Consider the following 22,402-nt stretch of genomic DNA (forward strand, 5'->3'; position numbering starts at 1 on the left):
GGTACGACGAACGTGCCTGGTGCGCCGTAGTCTGCAGGTCGCCCCTCTTGTCATACTTGACGCCGAACATGTTGACGTGGAGCACACAGCCATCCACTTCACCCTCCGTGGCCTCCTCCATTGAAACTCCTGGGTAGCCCGCGCACTCAACGAGGCAAAACCTGCTGTTGCCCATGTACGTGAGCGTGGCACCTGTAGGCCGCCCCACATGCCGCTCCGGGTCCTCGCGGAACGTCGTCTTCTTCCCGAGCTTCCACTCTGGCTGCGCGGCCGTTCCGCCGCCGCACGGCGGGACCGCACAGCAGCAGAGGAACCCGTCGCGGCAGAGCCCGACCCACGCGTCCAGCTCCTCGACGTAATAGCCTTGGCCATGGAAAGGGAGCTTCCACTCGCCGTGCCACGTCCACACCGAGCTGCGGGTGTCGAAGGAGTGGGTGCCCCCCTCCCTCTCGCCGGCACGCCGGGACCAGTTCCGCGCGGACACGAAGATGGTGCGGCCGTCCGGGTGCACGGCATAGGCGGTGACTGTCTCGTGCTTGCCCAGGGGCATCGGCGCGGGGACGCTCCCCACGGACCACCGCTCGGCGCGCCGGGACAGCCGGAACTCGTCCTCCTCGTCGCGGGGCGCCCGCGACAGCACCTCGAAGGAGCACTGCTGGTCGCCGCGCCGCGGGTTGAACGCGTACAGCTGCTGGCCCACGGGCACGATGAACATGAACCCGACCGGGCGCAGCGCCGGCGTGAGGCGAGGGCCGACGGCCAGCGACGCCGTCTCCGTGTCGTAGATGAGCATCGGAGCCCCGTCGCTGAGCCGGTCGGTCACGAGGAAGATCTTGCTGCCCAGGGCGGTGAGGATGGCCGAGGAACGATCCGCCGGCGCCTCGATGCGGAGGGCGCAGGGCGCAGGGAGGCGCCGCAGCTTGTTCTCGCCGCCGCCGCCAGCATCGGACTCGAACTCGTCGACGTCCAGCTTGTGGATGCTGTACCCCATCTCCCAGTCGTCCATAACGAGGTAGAGGTGCTTCTGTCTCGGGCGCGCCCTCTTGGCCGCAGCGTCGGCGTCGTCGTCGTCGTCGCAGCGCTGGCGCTGCTCCCGCCTCCGCCGCTTGGAATCGAAGCTGGACATCTTTCCGTGTGTGCGCTATGATCGCGAGAAAATTTTGTCGTCTGCGCACGCGTTTGTTTGTTCGTTATATAGATCTATATGCTTGCATATATGGGATTAGGATTTCCCGAATTCGATACGATTTTGAAGTCCAAGTCGCGGACTCGGACATGCACGGACCTTGGAGGCTGGCAATGGCAGCGCGCAGCCCCCAGAATATGGTAGAGCTTGACAACCGGCTCCTCCTCCCCCGAATCCGATCTGAACTCTGTACCGCCGTGGCAGTGGCACTGGCAGCAGCCGCGGAATCCGGGCGACAGGGCGATCGAAAAATGCTGACGTGGCAGTTGACCATGGGGCAAAATGTCAAAAGCATGTGGCGCGGAATCGTGCGCGCGGCTTCCCGTTCCTCGCGAATCCCAACTCAATCTCTCCGCACTGCGAGCCTAGACACGCGCCTCTTCCCTTCCTGGCGAGTCTCCGCATTGTACGTACGCCTCCACAGGGAAGTGGCAGTTGCTAGAGAATTTCAGATGGCTTTGGAAATGTGGATCGAAGCAACGAGGGCAGCTGTAATTACTGTGACTGCATTTGCCTGCAGGCTATGGCTAAAGCGGTGGTCCGGTGGTGCCCGTGAGGTGTTCGGCGTATTGCGCCACTCGACCAGGATGGCCTCTGATGGCAGGTGTAGACGGGCGTCGTCCGTCATGAGACCTGTGGTAAGGATGCTATGCGTTCGCCCTTTCTGATTTATGTGCAAGCCTTCAAAACATGGCAGATGCATTCGATGCTTGCGACTTCATGCCTGGTAGCCCTTGGTCCATTGCTAACCAGCTCTTTCACGGCAAATGTTTCCGAATTCTAACCATTGTGAGGTGTTAGAGACGCCCTTGCAGCGGAGGCGAAGGTTCTATTGTTTACTGGAAGTTATGAACTTATGGTTTCAGGTAGGACAAGTACTATTAGTGCCACACACTATGTAGTGCCCCAGTCAACTTAACTATTTGAGCCGGTATGTAAAACTTCACACACATTTTGGACTCCCCTATATTCTTGTAGGCTTGTAGCGATTTCTGAGATTTATACCATCATGTGGCGAACACACTGAGCTACTCTGTTGAAACAACAAACTGAGGCATCTGAGCTACTGAAGTAACTTATGAGAATTAACTTATTTGAAAATTAACCCCAATTGCATTGTGCAGCAGGAGCTAATCGTCTAGATACTGAGACATATGCATTGAAACATTTCTAGAAGCAGGGCTAGGTAAGGGATACAATAACAAACGAGTCTAGAGTCTAGGCATGGCCAAAAGCTAATGCTAAAGACAGTTTTCTCCATGTATGCGCTGAGCAAATAAGTTTGCTCACTGAGACAGGTAACAGAAAATTATCAGTCAACAAACATAGTTTGAACTGTAATACGATGGTTAAAGGTTAATTGAAAATGTTATAAGTTTGTTGCTGTGCATCCACTGCTTCAAGAAGCCTCTTAGCCACCGCACACGCATAAACTGAGGAGCCTTCAGGTACCTGCATGAGTGTGGATGATGAAGCATTATGAATATGCTAATGCCTTCCATAAAAATACAAGTTGATGGTGAAACATCACTATCGATTCTAAGAGATAGTTGTGGGAAAAGACTTCTTGGTGCAACTTCAAATGGAAAAAAATTGTATATTACCTTGGTGTTAAACATGAATATATGGTGATCACCTATTATCCCGCCAACGGCATGGATTAGGTCCAGTTGGAACTCATCTAGAACCTTTGCAGCATGAAACAAAGAATTGTCCTTCTTCTTTTCAGTGAGCTTGATGTTTACTTCATCATCCACTATGCGGACATCAACATGGCACTCCTTTGACCTCCTCTGAACCCACGAGCTCCTTATGGATCCATTCTGCTGATTGTCTTGATCATCCCTGATTGGCTTCATTGATGAGCTCTCACCATCAGCAGCTGCCTGGTGATCCTGCTTTATCCTCTTCTTCCTATTATTGCCATGCTTCTTCTGCTCCACAAGGATCTTTAGTTCCTTCACTGTTCGATTAAGCTCATCTATGTACTCAATGGCATCGCCTACTATAGAAGCCCTGTCATTCTGGAGTAATAGCAATGCGATATTTCTTAGTTCCATCTCTATGAAATAAGAGCCCCAAAAAGTACAACATAGGATTTCTATCTGTCATCTAATCTACTACCGTATTATTTCGAAGTTAACCCCATGGTGTTGTTGTCTAATTGACTAAGACAAATGAGATCAGGGTAACCTTATGAGGATGACACTGTGCTCTAGCGTAAAATTATACTAGCACAAGAAACGTCTCAAAATTGATCCTTTTTTTTCTCCAAGTCAATTACAAGGCATTACCACACTAAATTTAGACGAACGAGGTGAATGCTAATATATTACTATGTAACAAGGTGAGGAATTATGCTATATCACTTTAGTTATCAGTAAGTAACAGCACTGTGAGGAATTATGTATTGATAATCACATTGAATAGGATATAATTATCATATTTCATTTTTTTTAAAGCTATCATATTGCATGTTCTGTAATCTGTAAACCTATGTAACAAGGTGTAGTGGATAAGTCCAGCAAAAAATATCCCCTGTAATTAGTTAATTTATATTTATTTAGAAATCTATACATCAGGCAGATGAATGCATAATTTATGAATTATGATAATGACATTGCTCACTGTGCTGAACTGCTGGTTTATTTGACTCTTCTCTTCACTTGATTTTAAAAAGGTTAATGAAATTTTTGGATCAAATTGAGACTCTCGAGAGAGAGTCGCTAAATTATTTGCAGCAAAAAGAGCTAATTTATATTATGAGTACATGATGGATGGACAAACCTTGGTAGGATTTGGGAAGAGCATTCTCAAAGTCCTGTACTTCACATTTAGCTGCTCCCGCCTCTCTCTCTCTGTTGCAAAATTAGCTTTTACCTTGCCCTTCCCAAACTCACCCTTCCCTCTTCTGCACTCCAGTAGGCTATCAAACTGTCTGTCATCTATCTCGTGAAACAAATCTCCTACGCTTCCAGCTCCAATCATAACTTCTCTTTCATCCTCACTGGGAAACATCCCATAATTCTGTGGCAGTGAATGGCATATATCATTTGCCAGATGCGGTTGAGTAGCATGATACCCTAAGTGCATGGATGAATCACCAGTGAACATCAACCCATTGTCTGGAATTGCTGCTGCTCCTGTAAGCTCACCATTAAGATCCAAATAGTTACTACCATTCAGCACCGCATCACCGAAGACAGATGTTGCTGGAGGAAATGCTGAAGCAACATTGATCCGAAGAAGATTTAGGAGATCAGGTGCAGGTGTGTAAGCACCATTTGGATACAGTGCAGCATCATACTGTTGGATCTCTGGTTCAACCAACAAGTTTTCTGAATATTCTCCAAACTGATGGTTGATGATTTGATCTTGGATAGTGCAGACAGAAGGATCCCAGCTTGTAGTTTCTCCTGGGGGAGCCTCTTGTTCCAAATCAATTCCCAGTTGGTGCTGAAGGAGATTGGTTCCTCCTACATCTTCAGAGGAAAAATTGATTGGCCTTGAGAGTGCATCTGTGGAAAAGGAGGGAACTTTGAACTTCTGTAGCTCAATGCTTGTGTCATCGTTGCCTTTAGGAATTTGAGAAGAGTCATGGATCAAAGATCCTGCCATGAGGCACTGATCATTGGAACTTTCAAAATAGCCACCCCCGGTAATCATTTTGGCAAAACAGTACCTGCTACCTTCACTCCAAATCTAAATCAACATAGTTTGGAAAGTGGTGAGCACAAGTATCCTTTGAGCTCAAATTTTGAGACAGAGCGAAATGCAAAATGATGCCGAAGAACCAACACTATCATAAATGAGAACTGAATATAGATACAATAGAAATGGTATTGCTTGTACTTCGCATAGCAAGGGGAAAGTATGACTCTGATGCATGTCACAGTAGATATAGTTCAATCAGGCCTGGAACAGTTCAGTTGGACTGGCTGTTTTGGTTGTTTCAAGGGAAGGTAGAGCCGTGGAGTCGAAGCTAGGCAGTCTGTTTTTTCCGTGTAGAGAAGTTTCTTATAGCTTGATATTTGAGACATGAAGCAACTTTGCTTGTTGCAGACCTAACAAACTCCTTACCATCTTTTTGCACCCCACTAATCATATACATATTGATGTGCTTGAAAAAACATATTCTTATTGATGTTTCATATAATGTGCTTCAACCACCCAATCTCATAAATACTACAAAATTTGAACAGCATGATATCCCTGGTTAATCATTAAATGTAAGACTGATCGATCATCTGAAAGAAGCACTAAAATCTTTAATGTTTTTTTTTGAATTTTGATATTGTCAATTAAATTTTATAGGAGCATAGAATAATTAATTATGATTTGCATCTGCAAATAGCAGTAGTAAGTTCAAGAAGAGCACATACCTTTCTTTCTTTTGCCTCAGCTGTTTTCAGTGAAGGGAGGTTTGTTTACGAAGTAGCAACTCAAAGACTCACAATGCAAAGTTTCTGTGCTATGGCAAGGTTATTATAGTGGAAGGTCACGAGCAATAATTTGGTCACCACACAAAAGTGGTGGGATAGTAAAATAGAAGTATGTGTCCGTAACAAAGACAATCAATTTGCAGATGTGTCCTGTGAACCATATAAGAATGGTCAAAATAAAGGGCTACCATATGATTATTATTATAGCCATTCTTGTTATGAAGAGACATAAAACGAGAAAGACGGAAACCTCACACCCTTTGGCTTGGCATCTTTGATGTTATTCATCTGTAGGAAGTTGAAAAGTGTAAGTCATGCCTTCTGCCTCCTCAACATTTTTTATGATTGTACTGGTGCAGCTATGCTTTGAGAAACTAAATCTTGAACTATGGAACTACCTACAAGATTTTCAAATTCGAAGTGCAAATCTTTCATTATGGAATTGTGATGTCAGCATTAGTTATCTAAGCTCATTTGTGTTAACGCGTATCATTGCGATGTTCTTGATCTTGTGATTTCTAGAAGTTCTGGATTTTTCTCCCATCATGTTACCAACAACAACAACAACAACGTAGCCTTTTTTTCAAACAAATTGGGGTAGGCTAGAGATGAAACCTGAAAAAAATAAGTTCAAGGTTCAGGCACATTGATAGCAAGTCTCCAAGCGCTCCTATCAAAAGCTATCTCTTTAGAAATATTCCAATCCTTAAGGTCTCTCTTAACCGACTCATCCCACGTCAGTTTAGGTCTACCTCTACCCCTCTTTACATTATCGACCTGCTCAAGAACCCCATTACGCACCGGCGCATCAGGAGGCCTTCGTTGGACATGTCCAAACCATCTCAGCCGATGCTGGGTAAGTTTCTCCTCAATTGGTGCCACCCCGACCCTATCCCGAATAACTTCGTTCCGGACTCTATCCCTCCTTGTGTGCCCGCAAAACCACCGCAACATCCGCATCTCTGCTACACTCAGTTGCTGAACATGTCGCCTTTTGTAGGCAAACATTCAGCACCGTATAACATCGCCGGACGAATTGCTGTCCTATAGAATTTGCCTTTTAGCTTTTGTGGCACCCTCTTGTCACAAAGGATGCCAGAAGCTTGCCACCATTCCAACCAGCCAGCTGAAATTCTATACCTAACATCTTCATCAATGTCGCCATCCTTTTGTAGCACCGATCCTAAATACCAAAAAGTATCCTTCTGGACCACCGCTTGCCTATCTAGACTAACGTTTCCCCCCTCATGCCTAGTCGTGCTGAAATCGCACATCATATACTCGGTCTTGGTCCTACTAAGTCTGAACCCTTTCGACTCTAACGTGCGTCTCCACAGCTCTAACTTCCTATTAACCCATGCCCTACTCTCGTCAACCAGCACCACATCATCAGCAAAGAGCATACACCAAGGGATCTCACCTTGTATATCCCTTGTGACCTCATCCATCACTAAAGCAAATAAATAAGGTCTCAATGCTGACCCCTGGTGTAAGCCTATGTTAATAGGAAAGTCAGTGGTGTTGCCATCACATGTCCGGACAAACGTCGTCGCATCCTTGTACATATCCTTAATGAGGGTAATGTATTTAGTTGTGACTTGGTGCTTCTCCAAGGCCCACCACATGACATTTCTCGGTACTTTGTCATATGTCTTCTCAAGGTCAATGAAGACCATGTGCAAGTCCTTCTTCTGCTCCCTATATCTCTCCATCAATTGTCGTATTAAGAAAATCGCCTCCATGGTTGGCATTCCAGGCATGAACCCAAATTGGTTTTGGGTCACACTTGTCACTCTTCTTAGGCGATGCTCGATAACCCTCTCTCAAAGCTTCATCGTATGGCTCATCAGCTTAATCCCACGGTAGTTAGTACAACTTTGAACATCGCCCTTGTTTTTGAAGATAGGTACTAATATATTTCTCCTCCATTCTTCTGACATCTTGTTTGACCGAAAAATGAGATTAAAAAGCTTAGTTAACCATACTATTACTCTATCTCCTAGGCATCTCCACACCCCAATAGGGATACCATCAGGGCTCATCGCTTTACCTCCCTTCATCCTCTTCAAAGCCTCCCCGATCTCTACCTTCTGAATTCTCCTCACAAAACGTCTGTTGGTATCGTCAAAAGAGTCATCTAACTCAAGGGTAGTGCCCTCACTCTCCCCATTAAACAACTTGTCGAAGTACTCTCTCCATCTATCCATGATATCATCATCCTTCACTAGCAGTCGATCTGTCTCATCCTTAATGCATTTGATTTGGTTGATGTCCCTTGTCTTCCGCTCGCGGATCCTAGCCATCCTATAAATGTCCTTCTCCCCTTCTTTCGTGCCTAGCCGCTGATACAGGTCATCATACGCCTTACCCTTTGCTACACTCACAGCTCGCTTTGCAACCATCTTCGCTAATTTATAGCACTCGATGTTGGCTGCACTCTTGTCAAGGTGGAGGCGCTTGAAACACTCCTTCTCCTTAATAGCCCTTTGCACTTCGTCGTTCCACCACCAGTTGTCTTTCCCCTCCTGTTTGCCTCCCCTACTCATGCCAAACACCTCTGAGGCCACCTTCCGAACACATGTTGTCATCTTTAGCGACATGTCATCTGCGTCTTCTCCTTCTTCCCAAGGCCCCTCACCTAGCATCCTTAAACGCTTGTGCCGCTTCCTCTCTAAGCTTCCACCACTTTGTTCTCGCAATCTTGGCACGTTTGTCCCGGTGGACACGTACCCGAAGACAAAAGTCCGCCACCACAAGCTTGTGTTGAGGGACAACACACTCCCCAGGTATCACCTTACAATCTAAGCAATCATGTCTATCCTCCCTCCTAGCAAGGATAAAGTCGATCTGGCTCGAGTGTTGTCCACTACGAAACGTCACAAGATGAGATTCCCTCTTCTTAAACACGGTATTCGCTATCAACAAGTCGTAGGCTAACGCGAAGTTCAACCCATCCTCCCCCTCTTGACTCCTGCTACCATACCCAAAACCCCCGTGCACTCGCTCGACTCCCATCATGTTACCAAATGTCAACAAATCTAGAACCAAAACAGAATTTCTAACGATCAAGTGCTAGCCTGATATGTAGTTGATTACATCACAAAACTGAGTTCCTCTCAATCTGACAATAGGAAACACCATGTAACCGAGGGGCGAGGGATGGTGATGGTATGTATGCTCCACTGCATGTCATTAGTAGTTTATACATTAAGATTCTGCTGTGGTCCTGTATGATAAACTGGATCAGCTGCATTCAAGTACTGTACCTTTTCGTTTTGCATATCCAAATCTCAGAAAAGAGTTCTCAATCATAAGAAGTTAAGAACTGAAACCTGTTGCACTACCAAAATATTTATCATTATTTCTGTTTGAGTGAAATTCTTTTGCTCCTCGTATGATTGTAATTGTGCTTACTAATGAATACTGTCTTTGCTGTTTGATGTTTTCTTTTCTTTTGTTGGCCTGTAGTGGTATATAGCATGGTTTTAAATAGCGGGATATGATAAATAGCGGCGTATTTTTTTTCCGAGGCTAAGAGGCTATAGCGGAGGCTATAGCGGGCTATGACAAATAGCGGTTTACTACTAAACCATGAAAAATACAAGTAATAGATGTACAAAAACATAGTAATTAGCGAGTTTCATAAATATAAATATGTTTCTAGAGCTATGAGAATATTACTTAAGTTGATAATGCAATAAAAATCATACAATCAAATATTTATTTGTCCAAAAGACCAAAACAGTAGCACTAAGCTAAAGATAAAGGCTATAGCGGAGCTAAAACTATGCTATTTAGCGCAGCTATAGCTCAATTTAGCGTCCATAGCTGTCGTAGCGGCACAAATACAAATAGCGTAGCGGGAACTCTCTAAAAATGTTATAGCGGGGCTATAGCGAGGCTATAGTCCGCTATTTAAAATCATGGTATATAGTGCTCGTGATGTCCCTTCAGAACATTTTAGTCTGAGTGCCCGATTTCTGTTAAAGAAGGTTGTCAAATTGACATTAATTGCAGTCTGCAGTTCTTGCAGCTGTCCATGTGGGATCTGGTGCTCATCAGTTCACTTTACACAACTCCTTTCATCTAGGATGCACAATGGTATAAGGAGACGTTTCAATCCTGATGTAAGATCTCATGCTTGCAGTGTTTACTACAATTATTTTGAGTGAAGCAGGCATAAAAAAGACGAATATCGTGTTTTAGCTCTTGAAGTTGATGAGTTCTCATTGGTGCAGTGTCTAGAAGGGCCCATCTTGACAATTGTCGTTCATTTATAACATCATTTGATTTAAGTTCCCTATGAACACAGGTAAGCTTAGTTATTACAACCACTTCAAGTGTGTCAAGAAACCAGCATTGTTAATGGGCTCCAACAGAACAAGCTTTATTGCTTCAAAGTTGTTCAGTTTTACATAACCAGATTATTAGAAAAGGTAATAATCATAACCGTTATACATCTATACATGGTAGTAACAAATTCTTCAGTTTTGGGCACCTTGACATGGTTGCTCAGCAAGCAGAATTTGTTTATTGTTCTCCTTGGTTTTCATCCTTTTTTTATCTTTTGCAGATTTGGAGTTCCTTCTTTTTTAACAAAATAGCATGGAGTTCATTATCCTGCAATTGAGGCTCGACCAGACTGAAGAAAGCAAATAACTGTTTATTATCACTTTGATTATTTAATTACATATTTACGTGCCTAAGTAAGAACACAAATAGACTATTGGAGGATAGTGACCGAGATTGTTCACTGTATGCAATTTAAACTCAATTGGTGAGGAATGACCAAGACATTTTTTTTTCTCGAACACGCAGGAGAGCTGCGTATCTTTGTATTAAGAAGAAGAAATAGTTCAATTACAAGAAACCAAAACCACCTTGGACCAGAATGGGATTGATAAAACCAAGTTACCACCAACCAAGACATATTTATAGCTCTGTTATACGCCATCATTTTTTTTTCAGTTTGAGTCAGGAATGAGCTACGACTTTCGCAAGAATATAAGAACTGAGGAAAATAAAGGGAAATAATGAAGGTCACACTAGCGTCCGAATGCATACAGGATAATTGTTTGCAACTGAATTTTGTTTTACTTGCACGATAGGTAGAGCAATGGAAGGCCATGGCAAGAACAGTAAGGGTTTCCTCTGAAATCTGAATCAAGTCCAGGCGCTGCTAAACCCTTTATAATGGGACCGAGGAAGCAGAGACGGCGAAGTGAGGTAAGCTCAGAGCAACCCTTTTCGTTGCCGCCCGTCCTTGCTCCTCCGAGGGAACGCGAGAACGCTGCTGCTAACCTCCCCACTGCTCTCTTGACAGCTTGGGGTGTCGCGCAGCGGAGTCTCCAGCTGACTGGATGGAGATGAAGAGAAGACGCTGGGTTATTTTTTAAAAAAATTTAAAGGAGGGAGAGGGAGACGTCTCATGCCCTCCTTGCTGCGGCTGGATTCCCGGTGGGTTGCTGGGGGCATGCGGAAAGCATTCGGCGCAGCTTCGTAACGGCACTCGTCCTTGCTCTCTGCGACGTGCCAACGGCCAGCTCCCAGCTCCCTTTCTGAAGATCACATGTGTCAGTTCAGTGTTCTCGCTTTTTGTAGCATGTCCAATGTCTTTTGTTCATCCAGTGTTCACAAAACTGAGGCTTTGTTTGGTTCCAAATAAATCACCAACTTATAAATCAAAAAGTGTAAAAAGTGACTTATTTTGCCAAATATTCCTAACTTATAAGTCACCCCAACTTATAAGCAATAAGTTGCTCCACCCTAACTTAAAATTTATAAGTCGCCACTTTTCGTGTCGGGCCCGCACTTTTTCCCGCGTTGGGCCCACGGCCAACCCTATCTTCCCCGACCTCCTCCGCCGCGACACCCCGTGCGCCCACCCCCCTCCTGTCCTTGCCACCGGATCCTCCCAATCTCGCTGCTGCCGCCGCCGCCTCCTCCTCCTCCCTCCAGATCTCGCCGCCTCGTGCGAGATCGACGCGTGGACCGGCGGCGTCGCGCCAGTCGGCGGCGTGGGCCCCGGGCCCGGCTGCTTCTTCTCCGGCGTCGGCACCTCGAGCTGCTCCGGGCACCGCCCCTTCGGCCACTGCTTCATCCCGGCGCCCGGCTCCGGCCCCCGCCTCTGCGGCTCTCGCTCTGCGCGGGTCCTCGACTCCTGGTCCGAGATCCGGGCGGCGGGCCGGGGCTTGGGGTCCGGGCGCCTCGGGGTCCGCGGGATGGAGGCGGGCCTGGACCCTGACGCGGCGGAGGAGGGGAGGAGGAAGCGGAAGCACACAGGCTGCTCGCGCGCACCGGAGACGTTCCTGGAGGCGGAGGTCGACGTCGACGTCGAGGTGGAGGGAGGGATGCCGGTGCGGCACGCGCCTCCGGCCGCCGGGACCGCTCCTCGGCCCGGCCGCCGCGCCGCCACCATGGCCGCCGAGGGAGGGAGCAGGACCCGCGCGCCATAGCCACCGCCAGGTCCGCACGCCATGGCCACTGCCAGTCCCGCGCACCATGGCCACCACCGCCAGGCCCGTGAGTAGGAGGGAGGCGACGCTGGCGAGGGGGCGCGGCGAGGAGGCCGGCCATTCGGGCGGGCGGAGCTCCCCTGCCCAGGCCGCGGCGGCGCAGAGCTCCCCAGTGCCGGATCCAGCCGCCCCGCCGCCATCCTGCTCGGGGTGCCGGCCTGGAGAATGGGGTGAGAGGAGAAGGGAGGAGAGAGAAGGGGGAGGGCGACGGGTAAAAGGGAGTGACTTATAAGTCACTTACAACCAAATAAAGATGATTTATAAGTCAAGTGATTTATGGGAACCAAATTGGGCCTGATTTCTGGAGGCATGAGCCATGAGCAACGCTGCTGTCCGTGGGAGTTTGTTAACTCTGTCTGGATCTCTGAAGATCTTACAGGATCATGTCTGATGTAAACAGGAGGCGGCTTTCTGTTGTTGCTGTGTTTTTCCTTTGACCGAGCTGAACGACTGAAGAAAGAAGATGAGTTCAGTGCATGTACGAGCGAAGCTCTTCGTCTCTGAAATCAACCACAGTCACGTTGAATGGACGCTTCCCCTCTTTCCTCGCTAAAGTTAGCTTGACCGTTGGCATCATTTGCAGTGGCTCCACCGCCGCCGTGGCGTTCGCTGCTCACCGGACGGCACGATGATCCAAGTGGCCGGAAGCCTGCAAGTTCCCGGGCCGGGGATACAATAGTACGAGGGTCTATGCAGGAAAATTGCACCGGACCAGAAGCCCTATTGACTATTGAGCACTCTTGTATATCTTGTACAAGGTGGTTAATCAACTCATCTATAAAAGCACATTAAGACATAGTTAATAATCCATTTGCTGAAAAATGTTGAATCACATTTTAGAAATGTTGAATTGGTATTTTAAAAAATGTTGAACTTCGACATTTTTGTTTTGACCTTCTCTGGCGCTTGTGGCAGCTCCGATGGCGCAGGGGTGCTCCGACGGCTTACGCGGCAGTGGCGCCCGGGTGCGTGGCGGCGGCGGCGCGCATGGGAGTAGGAAGGAGTGGGTGAGGTAGGGTTAGAGTTGAAGGAAGAGATGAATGATTGAGATTGGTTATACGAATCTCAAACACTGAAAAGTGGGTAGAGAAAAACTTTTAATAGATATATAGAATGAAAGTGGGTAAAGAAAAAATTTTCAGAGCGCTATTGCGAATAAGAATCCTCTGCTAGCAGCCCAGCCCATCTCCGAGCTACGTCCCCATAAAGGCCCGTAGCCCAAACATGAAACAAGCCCACAACATACCTCCTCGCTCTCTCCGCTCCAACTTCTTTCTCAAAAAGAAAAAAAATTCCCAACAAACTTCTAGAATCATCCAGAACTTCAGAGCACGTGCGCGGCCGCGCTTCTCCCATCTCTCGGTTCCCCGCCTCTCCGCGGCGATGCGGTGGTTACCGAGGCTGCTCTCCCACGCTGCCGCGGCCGGGAAGGCCTCCGCGGCGGCCAGGTCCACCACCAGGCACGTCACCGGAGGATCCCACGGGTTCGCCAGCGGCGGCTGGGAGGGGTCGCCAGCGGTGCCCCGGGAGTGGCTGCGGAAGCTGTGGCGGGAGGAGCTGAGGAAGCAGAAGGAGGCTGCGAGGGCTCTCGGCGCTTTCGCGAGGAGCTATGAGTCCGTGGAGGCTGCAGGAGCGGCCACGGAGGCACCATCGAGGAGCTATCAGTACGACGGCAGGGACCTCGATCCCGTTAAGGCAAGCGGATTCTGGAAACTCTGACTGCAGCTTCTCTTTGTGTATTCTCATTTCTATTGTCGTGTGTGGTGACATTTGCTTTGATCCGATCCTACCTTAGATGGGTCGATTATTGGATTATAGAGTGCACGAGGATAGTACAGTTATACTCTCATATTTCAGCTACTAAGAAAATCGGTTGGAATTGGAGGTCAATTTGCATTGTTAGGCTATCCTTTACTGTTCCAATCAGTTTACTATAGTGCCCATCAGCATCAGTTAAAAATCAGTTGAAATATTCCCTGCCTCCTTCGCTTGATCGTATCCTGCTACTTGATGCTTTATACTGATTGGTAATTTCCACTGTGCTCAACATCGAGGGACTATTTTTGCTGTAGCTACTGGAATAATCGGCAGTATGTTTCAATGTGTTTATAGGCCAAACTGGCTCCTCTTCTGGCAAGAGCTAACCTTGTGATCGCCAGGGACATTGAGTGGGCAAACATCATGTTTGCTTTTGAGCAGGTGCCTTAATGTGTATAGACCAGTGCATGAACAATATACATTTCTATTTTATTAATGCTTCTCCATTTCTTTCCGTGATCTTACATATTGCCATCTGAATTGCAGGAGAGCAGATATATCATAATGGACCCACTCTTTCCACAATCTGTAAGTTTTATCCTGTCCTGGTTGTAATTGATTCCCTTGCTGTATTATCCTCGTTATATGTTCTAACTCTACATGTCTTGAGTGTTGACTTGCTTGTTTTTCCAATGTCCAGCCAGTAGGTTTTATTCGAGAGAAAAGCAATGTCATCTTTAGGCAGGTATGTCTACGTGGCTGCTTCATCCTCAATAAACTAGTCTTAGCTTGTTCTATTGCTTCATGTTAATTTTTTGGATCGAATCAAGGGTCAAGAAATTTCAATTGACCTGCATAGCAGCCCGCTAGTCCCTATGTTGGAGACATCCGATTTCCTGTTCAAACTTCAAATTATTTGCATCATGATACTTGGTATCTTTTGGATCTAGTTATTCTGTTTTGCTCTATGTGCAGTCAATATTGTTGAGTGTACCTTGTCACTATCTACTGTATTTATCTCCATATGAAACACCGCACTGCCTCATGCATCATATGCTTATGCTATTGAAAAACTGAAAAATATGTTTGTTCTCCCCATGCTAAAAAACAGCTATTGGGACGGTCTCACTTTCAGTCATGAATCATATTGAGTAGTTTGGAAAGATTATTGAAGTAACCTTCATCAGAGCTCTGTTATCTTGGATGATTTTGTGAAGAATTTGTTATTGTAGCCACTGAAGAATTTAGAGTAGGCAGTAATATTTTACATAAGACCACACAGCAAGGCACTTATATCAAATATATTTTATTCCTTTGCAACGTTAAAGGTAGTCAAATAGAGCATCTGCTGTTGACAAAATAAACAAAGGGGAAGAATGATTGAAACTTGTGGCAAATTGCTTGCCATGGAAATGGCAAATCGCTTGCCATTGTATTCTTTAATCCTTGGTGATGTTTCTCTGTTTATTTAGATGAATTGTTCTGTATGCTTGTTTTCCCTCTTAAGGCATGTTTTGTGTCGGTTGCTTGTTGATTGAGTTTCATTCCTTATTATAGTAGCTGGTATACGAATGTTAGCTTGTGATGCTAAAAGTTAAATATGCATTGGCTTTATAATTGTGATTAGAAGAAGGGTGTATCTTTATAATTATTTTTTCACTTCTTTTTATGGAGGTGCAAATCAAATCCCTTTTTCGTTCATGTTTTAGCTACTCAGAACAAGACGGCCATTTGTTGCAGAAATAACTGATGCTATGGGCAATGAAATATTTAAGGTAATATTTCTTCAAGCCAATGTTATGTTCTGTGCAAAATATATTTAATTATACTATTGGGTTTAGGTTCGCAGGCCATTTTGGTTGATCAACAGCTCAATTTATGCAGAAGTGGATGGTAAGGTATGTAAATATTCTTAACTAGATTGTTCTAGCTAAGATGGGAATATCATCTGCATATGAATCTATGGAAGTGCTGATAAAACTTCGTTGTTTGGCGTTGGTCAGGAGATAGGTGTAGTCCACAGGCGTTGGCACCTTTGGCGGAGAATTTATGACCTGTACTTAGGGTAATATGGTATTCTTGTACATTTCTCTTATCTCGTTGACTAAGTTCGAAACCTCCCAGTTTATTGTGTAATTCTTGTCATACAAGCCTGCCTGAAACCATGTAGCTGTATTTCAGGAATAGGCAATTTGCAGTTGTTGAGAATCCGGGTTTCTGGAACTGGACCTTTAGCCTGGTGGATGAAGATGATAAACTGTTGGCTCAGATTGATCGTAACTGGAGGGGAATTGGGTTTGAGGTAATATCCTTTTCAGTGTATACCTATCGAAGCACAGACATTTCTTATACCTGATGGACATTCATATTGATGCATGCTCTCATAGTCTCCTACTGTCATGCACTGATTGCATGTTTGACAGAAAACGATTTTTTCGATATAACTTAATATTTTAAACTCTGATAACTAAGAATCACCTTTCCAATTTGCTCAGTCACTTTTGCTTGGCATTTCTTCCACATATGGAAAATCTTGTGCCAAACAGATAAATTGAACTGAACATACCATTGCCTGATTATATTTTAGTGTTCTAGCGTCATTCTGAGTGCGTGTGCTCTGTGCAGCTTCACTATATTTGCTCTAGACTATAGGAAGAATGGGATCGCAAGGACTAATGAGTTTGGTATGATTCCCTCACTGTAGCTCTTCACGGATGCTGGCCAGTATGCAATTCGGTTTGGTGATGAGGGACTAAGTCACAAGTTTGCTCTTGCAGCAGATGTAGGTGTTCTGACATGGCATTTGTAATCCCTGAACATATGGGCACCCACCATGCGCAATGCGCAGCCACCTGCACTTTGTCCTAATTCCGAACCCACATCTCATGAATTCTCCAGGTCGAAGAACTACATGTTGCTCGGCAGCTGACTTTGCCTGAAAGGGCTGTGGCTCTTGCCCTTGCTATATCCCTGGACAGTGATTACTTCTCTAGGAGAGGTGGCTGGTAAGTACCCGTTTCTAGGCTTGTCAACTCTAGATGGCTATTTTACTTTGGCTGGCCTCCTCTGGTGCTCTGAAATTGATCAAATTGCCTGCTGCTTTCAGGGGGCTCCCTTTTCTCATTGCCACAGAGTAGACGAGCGCAAACCGCAATTGCCCTGTACGCAGGGGGAAAACATTGTAGTTTCTCATTGTTGATACAAGCTTAGCAGTTTTCAGGGGGCTCCCTTTTCTCATTGCCACAGAGTAGACGCGCGCAAACCGCAATTGCCTGTACGCAGGGGGAAACATTGTTGTTTCTCATTGTTGATACAAGCTTAGCAGTAGTATACTGTTGTTCAGCAATTGAGATCATCGCCAGAGGCAGGAAATGGTTCCTGTGCGACCAACTTTCATCAGATTGCTCTTCTGCTTCACGCGAAACCTGAAAGTGGAGGTTTCCCAAGGAGATTTGCTTGCCTCCAACTTTGCCACCCTGGTGTCGCTCAAGCAGACATTGCTGAAGTTTTTTCTTTCTTCTGTATGGAATTATCAATTATGGATAGTGGAGGCAATGCAATTGTGCAAATCCCGTTTTGTTCTTGAGGTGCCACACGCTCGGTTTTTTTTTCTTTTGCGGAAGGGGTTTTCAGCAGATTACATTCAGCCCCCTGGAGAAAGGTAAAATTACAAAGGACCACAAACAGAACAATCTCCAGGTGGTAACTTTTACAGGAAATACCCTAAAGAACACCAAAATTACACACTATACCCATCATCGTCTTGGTCTACGTGCCCAAGCCTGCGCCACCCTCTGATCCGCTGGAGCGCGGTTTTTTTATTTTTTTATTTTTTATTTTCGTTTTTTACAAAAATATATTTTCGTTTTCGAAATTTACAGAAATATACCCCGGCCGCCCCGCTGCCGGCCAGCCGGGACCTGATCGCCCAGCTGCGGGGCGGGGCGGCAGGGGCTTTTGTGCAAAAAATTTTACGAAAATATTTGCACGCAGGTTCCTGGGGCCGGTTGCCCGGCAGCGAGGCGGCCGGCCCCTCAGGCCGCTCGACAGTGGGGCGGCCGGCCCTGGCCGCCCGACTGCAGGGCGACCGGCTCTCCCACCCTTATATAAGGATTGGCTGGTCCCCCCACCCCTCATTTGCATCACTAAAATTCCAGAAACCAAGAAAAAAGATGGAGGGAGGGAGAGAGAGAGGCGAAGCCCTGCCGGATTTTCGAGCCGGCGACTGCAGGTAACCAAAATTCTTCTACGCTTTACAAATAGATTATGTTGTAATTATTTTTGTTGAAACAGTAGATTAGCAATCAATTTAATTATTGTTAGGAGTGATTAGTGGTACATTTAGGTGCAGTTACTTGCAATGATTAGCGTTGATACAGTACATTTAGTGTTAGATTAAGTATTAGAAAGTACTAGAAAATTGTTAGAGAAGTATTAGAAAGTCTTAAAAATTGGAAGATAATATTAAAAAAATTTAGAAAATGTTAGAAAATTGTAGAAAGTATTTTGTTGAAACAGTAGTTTAGCAATCAGTTTAATTATTATTAGGAGTGATTTAATTATTATTAGGAGTGATTAGTGGTACATTTAGGTGTAGTTACTGATAATGATTAGCGTTGATATAATATATTAGCAATCTGATTGCTCACTTATAATTGCCAGGGCTCAACACCATGGCATCCTCAGGATCCACCTACATTCCATGGAGTAAGGTGACGGAAACAGTCCCCCAAGGAGTCCAGGTGCCTATGTGTTTTTGCGGATCCTTGTGCAAACTAATGAAATCAAGGGTTTTGAGGGACGACTTTGGCAAGAGGTTCTTCATGTGCGAGAATTACGAGTACGACCCGCCCAAGCATTACGGCAAGGACCGAGCAAAGGTACTACAAAACACTATCAGAGTTTGTCACTTTCAGATTTAGTAATGACTTCTAACATGATTTGGGGAAAGACTCCACCGCCTCTATGTGATTTCGTGCAGTGGTTAGACACCGAGCAATCTCAGCAGGATAAGGACCACGTGGAGCGTCAAGCAAGGTGGGCTGCACAAAGGTGGCAACGAATGCTGTATGAAGAACAGATGGAGGAGAAGCGCAAGAAAAACAAAGAAGAGATTCAGAAGAGGATTGTAGAAGTGGAACGTCAAAAGGTAGAGGAACGTGAAGCTGATAGGGAGAGGAAGCGAGAGAGGGCCCGCCGTGCTAAGGAAGCAGGGTCTGAAGCTATTAGGAAGGGAAAATATCCCTGGTGCACTCAGTAAAGCACCACCATGTAATCCCGGCATTTTACATTTCCTAAGGCATGTTAGGTTTACTCACAACACGAGGTTATCGTGTTGCACATGCCATACTTTTCATTGTTCAAATACCTAGTAGCACGAACGTCTTAGTCCTCTGCTTTGTAATCGTAGCATTGTTTACAAAATTGTATTGCAAACCGAAAATTTATGATTCGTAACTACCCTTCTATTTTCAGTACACTACATTCAGTGAGCAATCTAATTGAACCAACCTGCACATTTAGAACTGTAACCAAAAAATCTTACTACACAAATATCTTCGTAATATTACATGCTACAATCTGGTGCAAATACATATCCATATATAACGAAATGTAATTATCACATACAGATCGGAATACATATCCATACATCTGGTTCAAATACATATGCACACATAACGAAATCTAGACACGACGGGCTCCAAAATCCGGAGGCAATCCATCGGTGGGATTTCCAGAAGGTCCAACCTCAGCACCAGCATTATCTTTTTGCATTTTAGGGCACTTTTTGTAAGTGTGACCATCTGCTTCACACATGTTGCATCGTTTTTTCTTCTTTCCTGCCTCAGACTCATCCATTCCGTTACGAATACGAAGTGTCTGCCATTGACCTACCCCTCTCCTAGCATCTGGATTGGAAATGTACATTGGAGAGATATTTTGTGTAGTGAATGATCCCAGACTGCCTATGCCATATATCTCATGGCCCCAAGTGTGCACAGCGGTTTCTTTTCTGTAATATTCTGAAACAAAAACCCTAGGATCCAACCCAGATTCTGAACATACCGCAATGACATGGGAGCATGGTAAGTGAAGAAGTTGTGGCTTCTTGCATCTGCAAAAAAAACCTTATCTTCCGGCGTTATCAAGCAATCCTGAACGACCCTTTGTCTGCGGACACCCTGCCCTGTCCTGTCCTTGCATGAAACCTCAAACCTTTAATCATTTGTGCTCATGGAGACCACTCTGTGATATTGAGTCCTTTTCAATCTTTTCTTTCATGTAGTTAGTGACCCTATTACAAAAAATAACTCCTGGATCATTAAGTAAGACAGCAGCTGCCTGGTACCGCTCTCTGAAGTACTTTGTGCATCCGTACATGATGAACTCAACTATGCCAACAAGAGGAAATCCACGAACATGATGCATTACCATATTGTAACACTCTGCGTACAGGACATATGCACCAAGGCAGAAGAAAGCACGAAACAGAAACCCAGGTCCCCCATATAAACTCAGTACAATGTAGGTATCAGTCGCGCTTCCAGGATTTCTCTGCACAATTACTGACAGCATGTGAGGCAGGTTATCATATGATGCCTCATATGTGCCGAATCTCATCTTAAACACCTTTTGGTTTGCCTGCCAAGCCTTTGCATAGTTGATTTTGTATTGAAAACGGTCGTCGATGTCCCTAATTATCAATTTTGGCTCATAATCAATTTTGTCCAGAATCACCCCATACATCTTCTTGACCACGAAAGTGGATGTGATGTTACGGTGAGTTTGCGCAACAACAGTTAATCTACATGTATGTGGTGTAATAATTGAACACTCCCAGTGTGTCTTGTACTTGCCCTTGTAGGCATGTACTTGTCATGTACAATCGCCATTGACACACTTCACCTCATATTCTTCGCTGCTAGATTTCACAACTCTGAATTTCTTCCTCAACGATATAGCCCAAAGCTTCACAGCATCTTTCACAGCTTCAATGTTAGGATACTTTGCCCCCTGCACAACCTCATTCTCTTTGTATTCGTACTCATTACTCCTGATATCATGTATCACTGGATTTCCAAAACTCTTGTCTCGCCATTCACCTAGCAACGGGTAGTCCTCATCGTCTGATGAGTCCCCACATTCTTCCATCATTCGAGCCTCTTGGTCTTCATTCTGTACAGCTTCTACTATTTCAGGTATCCGCTCCCCCTCATCAGCTAAACCTTGCGGCTCAGGTTGAATGACATGCACGTTCTGATCTTCTTTTTCTCCTACCTGATCAGTTATATCTTGCGGCTCAGGTTCTGTGACATGCATGTTCTGATCTTTATTTTCTTGTTCCACTGCTTGGTTCATATGAGATGATGTACTTGTTGACCCTTCACCGAAATGGGCTGTCTTCTGGTGAATCTGAATTAGCATTGCAAGAGGCCACCCGCGGTCAAGAGCTGCTTGTAGGGCTGGAAAAAAAGCTCGTTAAGCTGGCTCGGTGGCTCGTTTCAAAATTGCTCCGATTACGTTCTTTCTTTTTTTAAAATAAAGATTAGTTGATTTGGAACAAAAGTCAATTTTGGCAGGCTCGGCTCGTTATGCTCGATTTGAAGTTGCATATCAAACAACGCGAGAGACTATAATAAATACGAATATATTGATTTCGAAAAAAGCTCGAAAAAAATCGAGGCTCGGCTCGATTCCACCCCTAGCTGCTTGCATGTAAGTCCGCCATTCTTCGGTGTTTGCTATAAGCATCAACTTCCAGAAATCCCCTTCAGTTCCCCAATTCGTCACAGTCTGAACGGTTAGGAAATGAGTCTTTGGATTCACATTGAATATCTCGTGAAGCCATTTGCGTATGGAACCAAAACTCCTCTCTAAGGGTTTATCTATTCCGCACTCTCTTCGTTCAAAAGCTGATAGATCTACTCCATACGCATCATGAGAAATATAGTAGTCACCATAATGAACTTGAAAACGAAGCTTGCTCGACATATCTGGACACACAACCATGACATTAAATTGATTGCTAATCTACTGTTTCAATAAAAATAATTACAACATAATCTATTAGTAAAGCTTTGAAGAATTTTGGTTTCGCCCGCTCGAAAATCCGGCAGGGCTTCGTCTCTCTCCCTCCCTTCCTCCCTCCCTCTTTTTTCTTAGTTTCTGGAATTTTAGTGATGCAAATGAGGGGTGGGGGGACCAGCCAACCCTTATATAAGGGTGGGAGAGCAGGTCGCCCTGCAGCCGGGCGGCCAGGGCCGGCCGCCCCGCTGCCGGGCGGCCTGGGGGGCCGGCCGCACCGCTGCCGGGCAACCGGCCCCCAGGGACCTGCGCGCAAATATTTTCGCAAAAGCTTTTGCACAAAAGCCCCTGCCGCCCCGCAGCGGGGCGACCAGGTCCCGGTCGCCCGGCAGCGGGGCGGCCGGGGTATATTCATGTAAATTTCAAAAACGAAAATATATTTTTGTAAAAAACGAAAATAAAAAAAAACCGCCCGC

General features: G+C 45.6%; 2 protein-coding genes and 1 long non-coding RNA gene across 3 annotated transcripts; 2 read left to right on the forward strand and 1 right to left on the reverse strand.

Annotated features, from left to right (window-relative positions):
- Positions 1-1,293: 1,293 nt before the first annotated feature.
- On the forward strand, positions 1,294-10,439 carry LOC120641649. Its single transcript, XR_005662345.1, has 5 exons — positions 1,294-1,592; positions 1,707-1,824; positions 9,653-9,755; positions 9,941-10,064; positions 10,202-10,439. It is a non-coding gene; the product is annotated as an uncharacterized LOC120641649 (long non-coding RNA).
- LOC120641648 (transcription factor EAT1-like) lies at positions 2,543-4,882 on the reverse strand. Its single transcript, XM_039917841.1, has 3 exons — positions 3,974-4,882; positions 2,791-3,210; positions 2,543-2,638 (listed from the first exon to the last, which is right to left on the reverse strand). Exons 1-3 carry the CDS (start codon positions 4,850-4,852, stop codon positions 2,543-2,545), a joined length of 1,395 nt encoding a protein of 464 aa, XP_039773775.1. The 5' UTR covers positions 4,853-4,882.
- A 3,002-nt stretch (positions 10,440-13,441) lies between the features above and the next one.
- On the forward strand, positions 13,442-17,483 carry LOC120641650 (altered inheritance rate of mitochondria protein 25-like). Its single transcript, XM_039917842.1, has 11 exons — positions 13,442-13,838; positions 14,256-14,342; positions 14,448-14,489; positions 14,602-14,646; positions 15,611-15,676; positions 15,743-15,799; positions 15,905-15,966; positions 16,083-16,203; positions 16,606-16,683; positions 16,800-16,906; positions 17,008-17,483. Exons 1-11 carry the CDS (start codon positions 13,527-13,529, stop codon positions 17,036-17,038), a joined length of 1,008 nt encoding a protein of 335 aa, XP_039773776.1. The 5' UTR covers positions 13,442-13,526; the 3' UTR covers positions 17,039-17,483.
- Positions 17,484-22,402: the final 4,919 nt, after the last annotated feature.

Source organism: Panicum virgatum, chromosome 7K (genome assembly GCF_016808335.1).
Source record: "Panicum virgatum strain AP13 chromosome 7K, P.virgatum_v5, whole genome shotgun sequence".
In the NCBI taxonomy this organism is placed as follows: Eukaryota; Viridiplantae; Streptophyta; class Magnoliopsida; order Poales; family Poaceae; genus Panicum; species Panicum virgatum.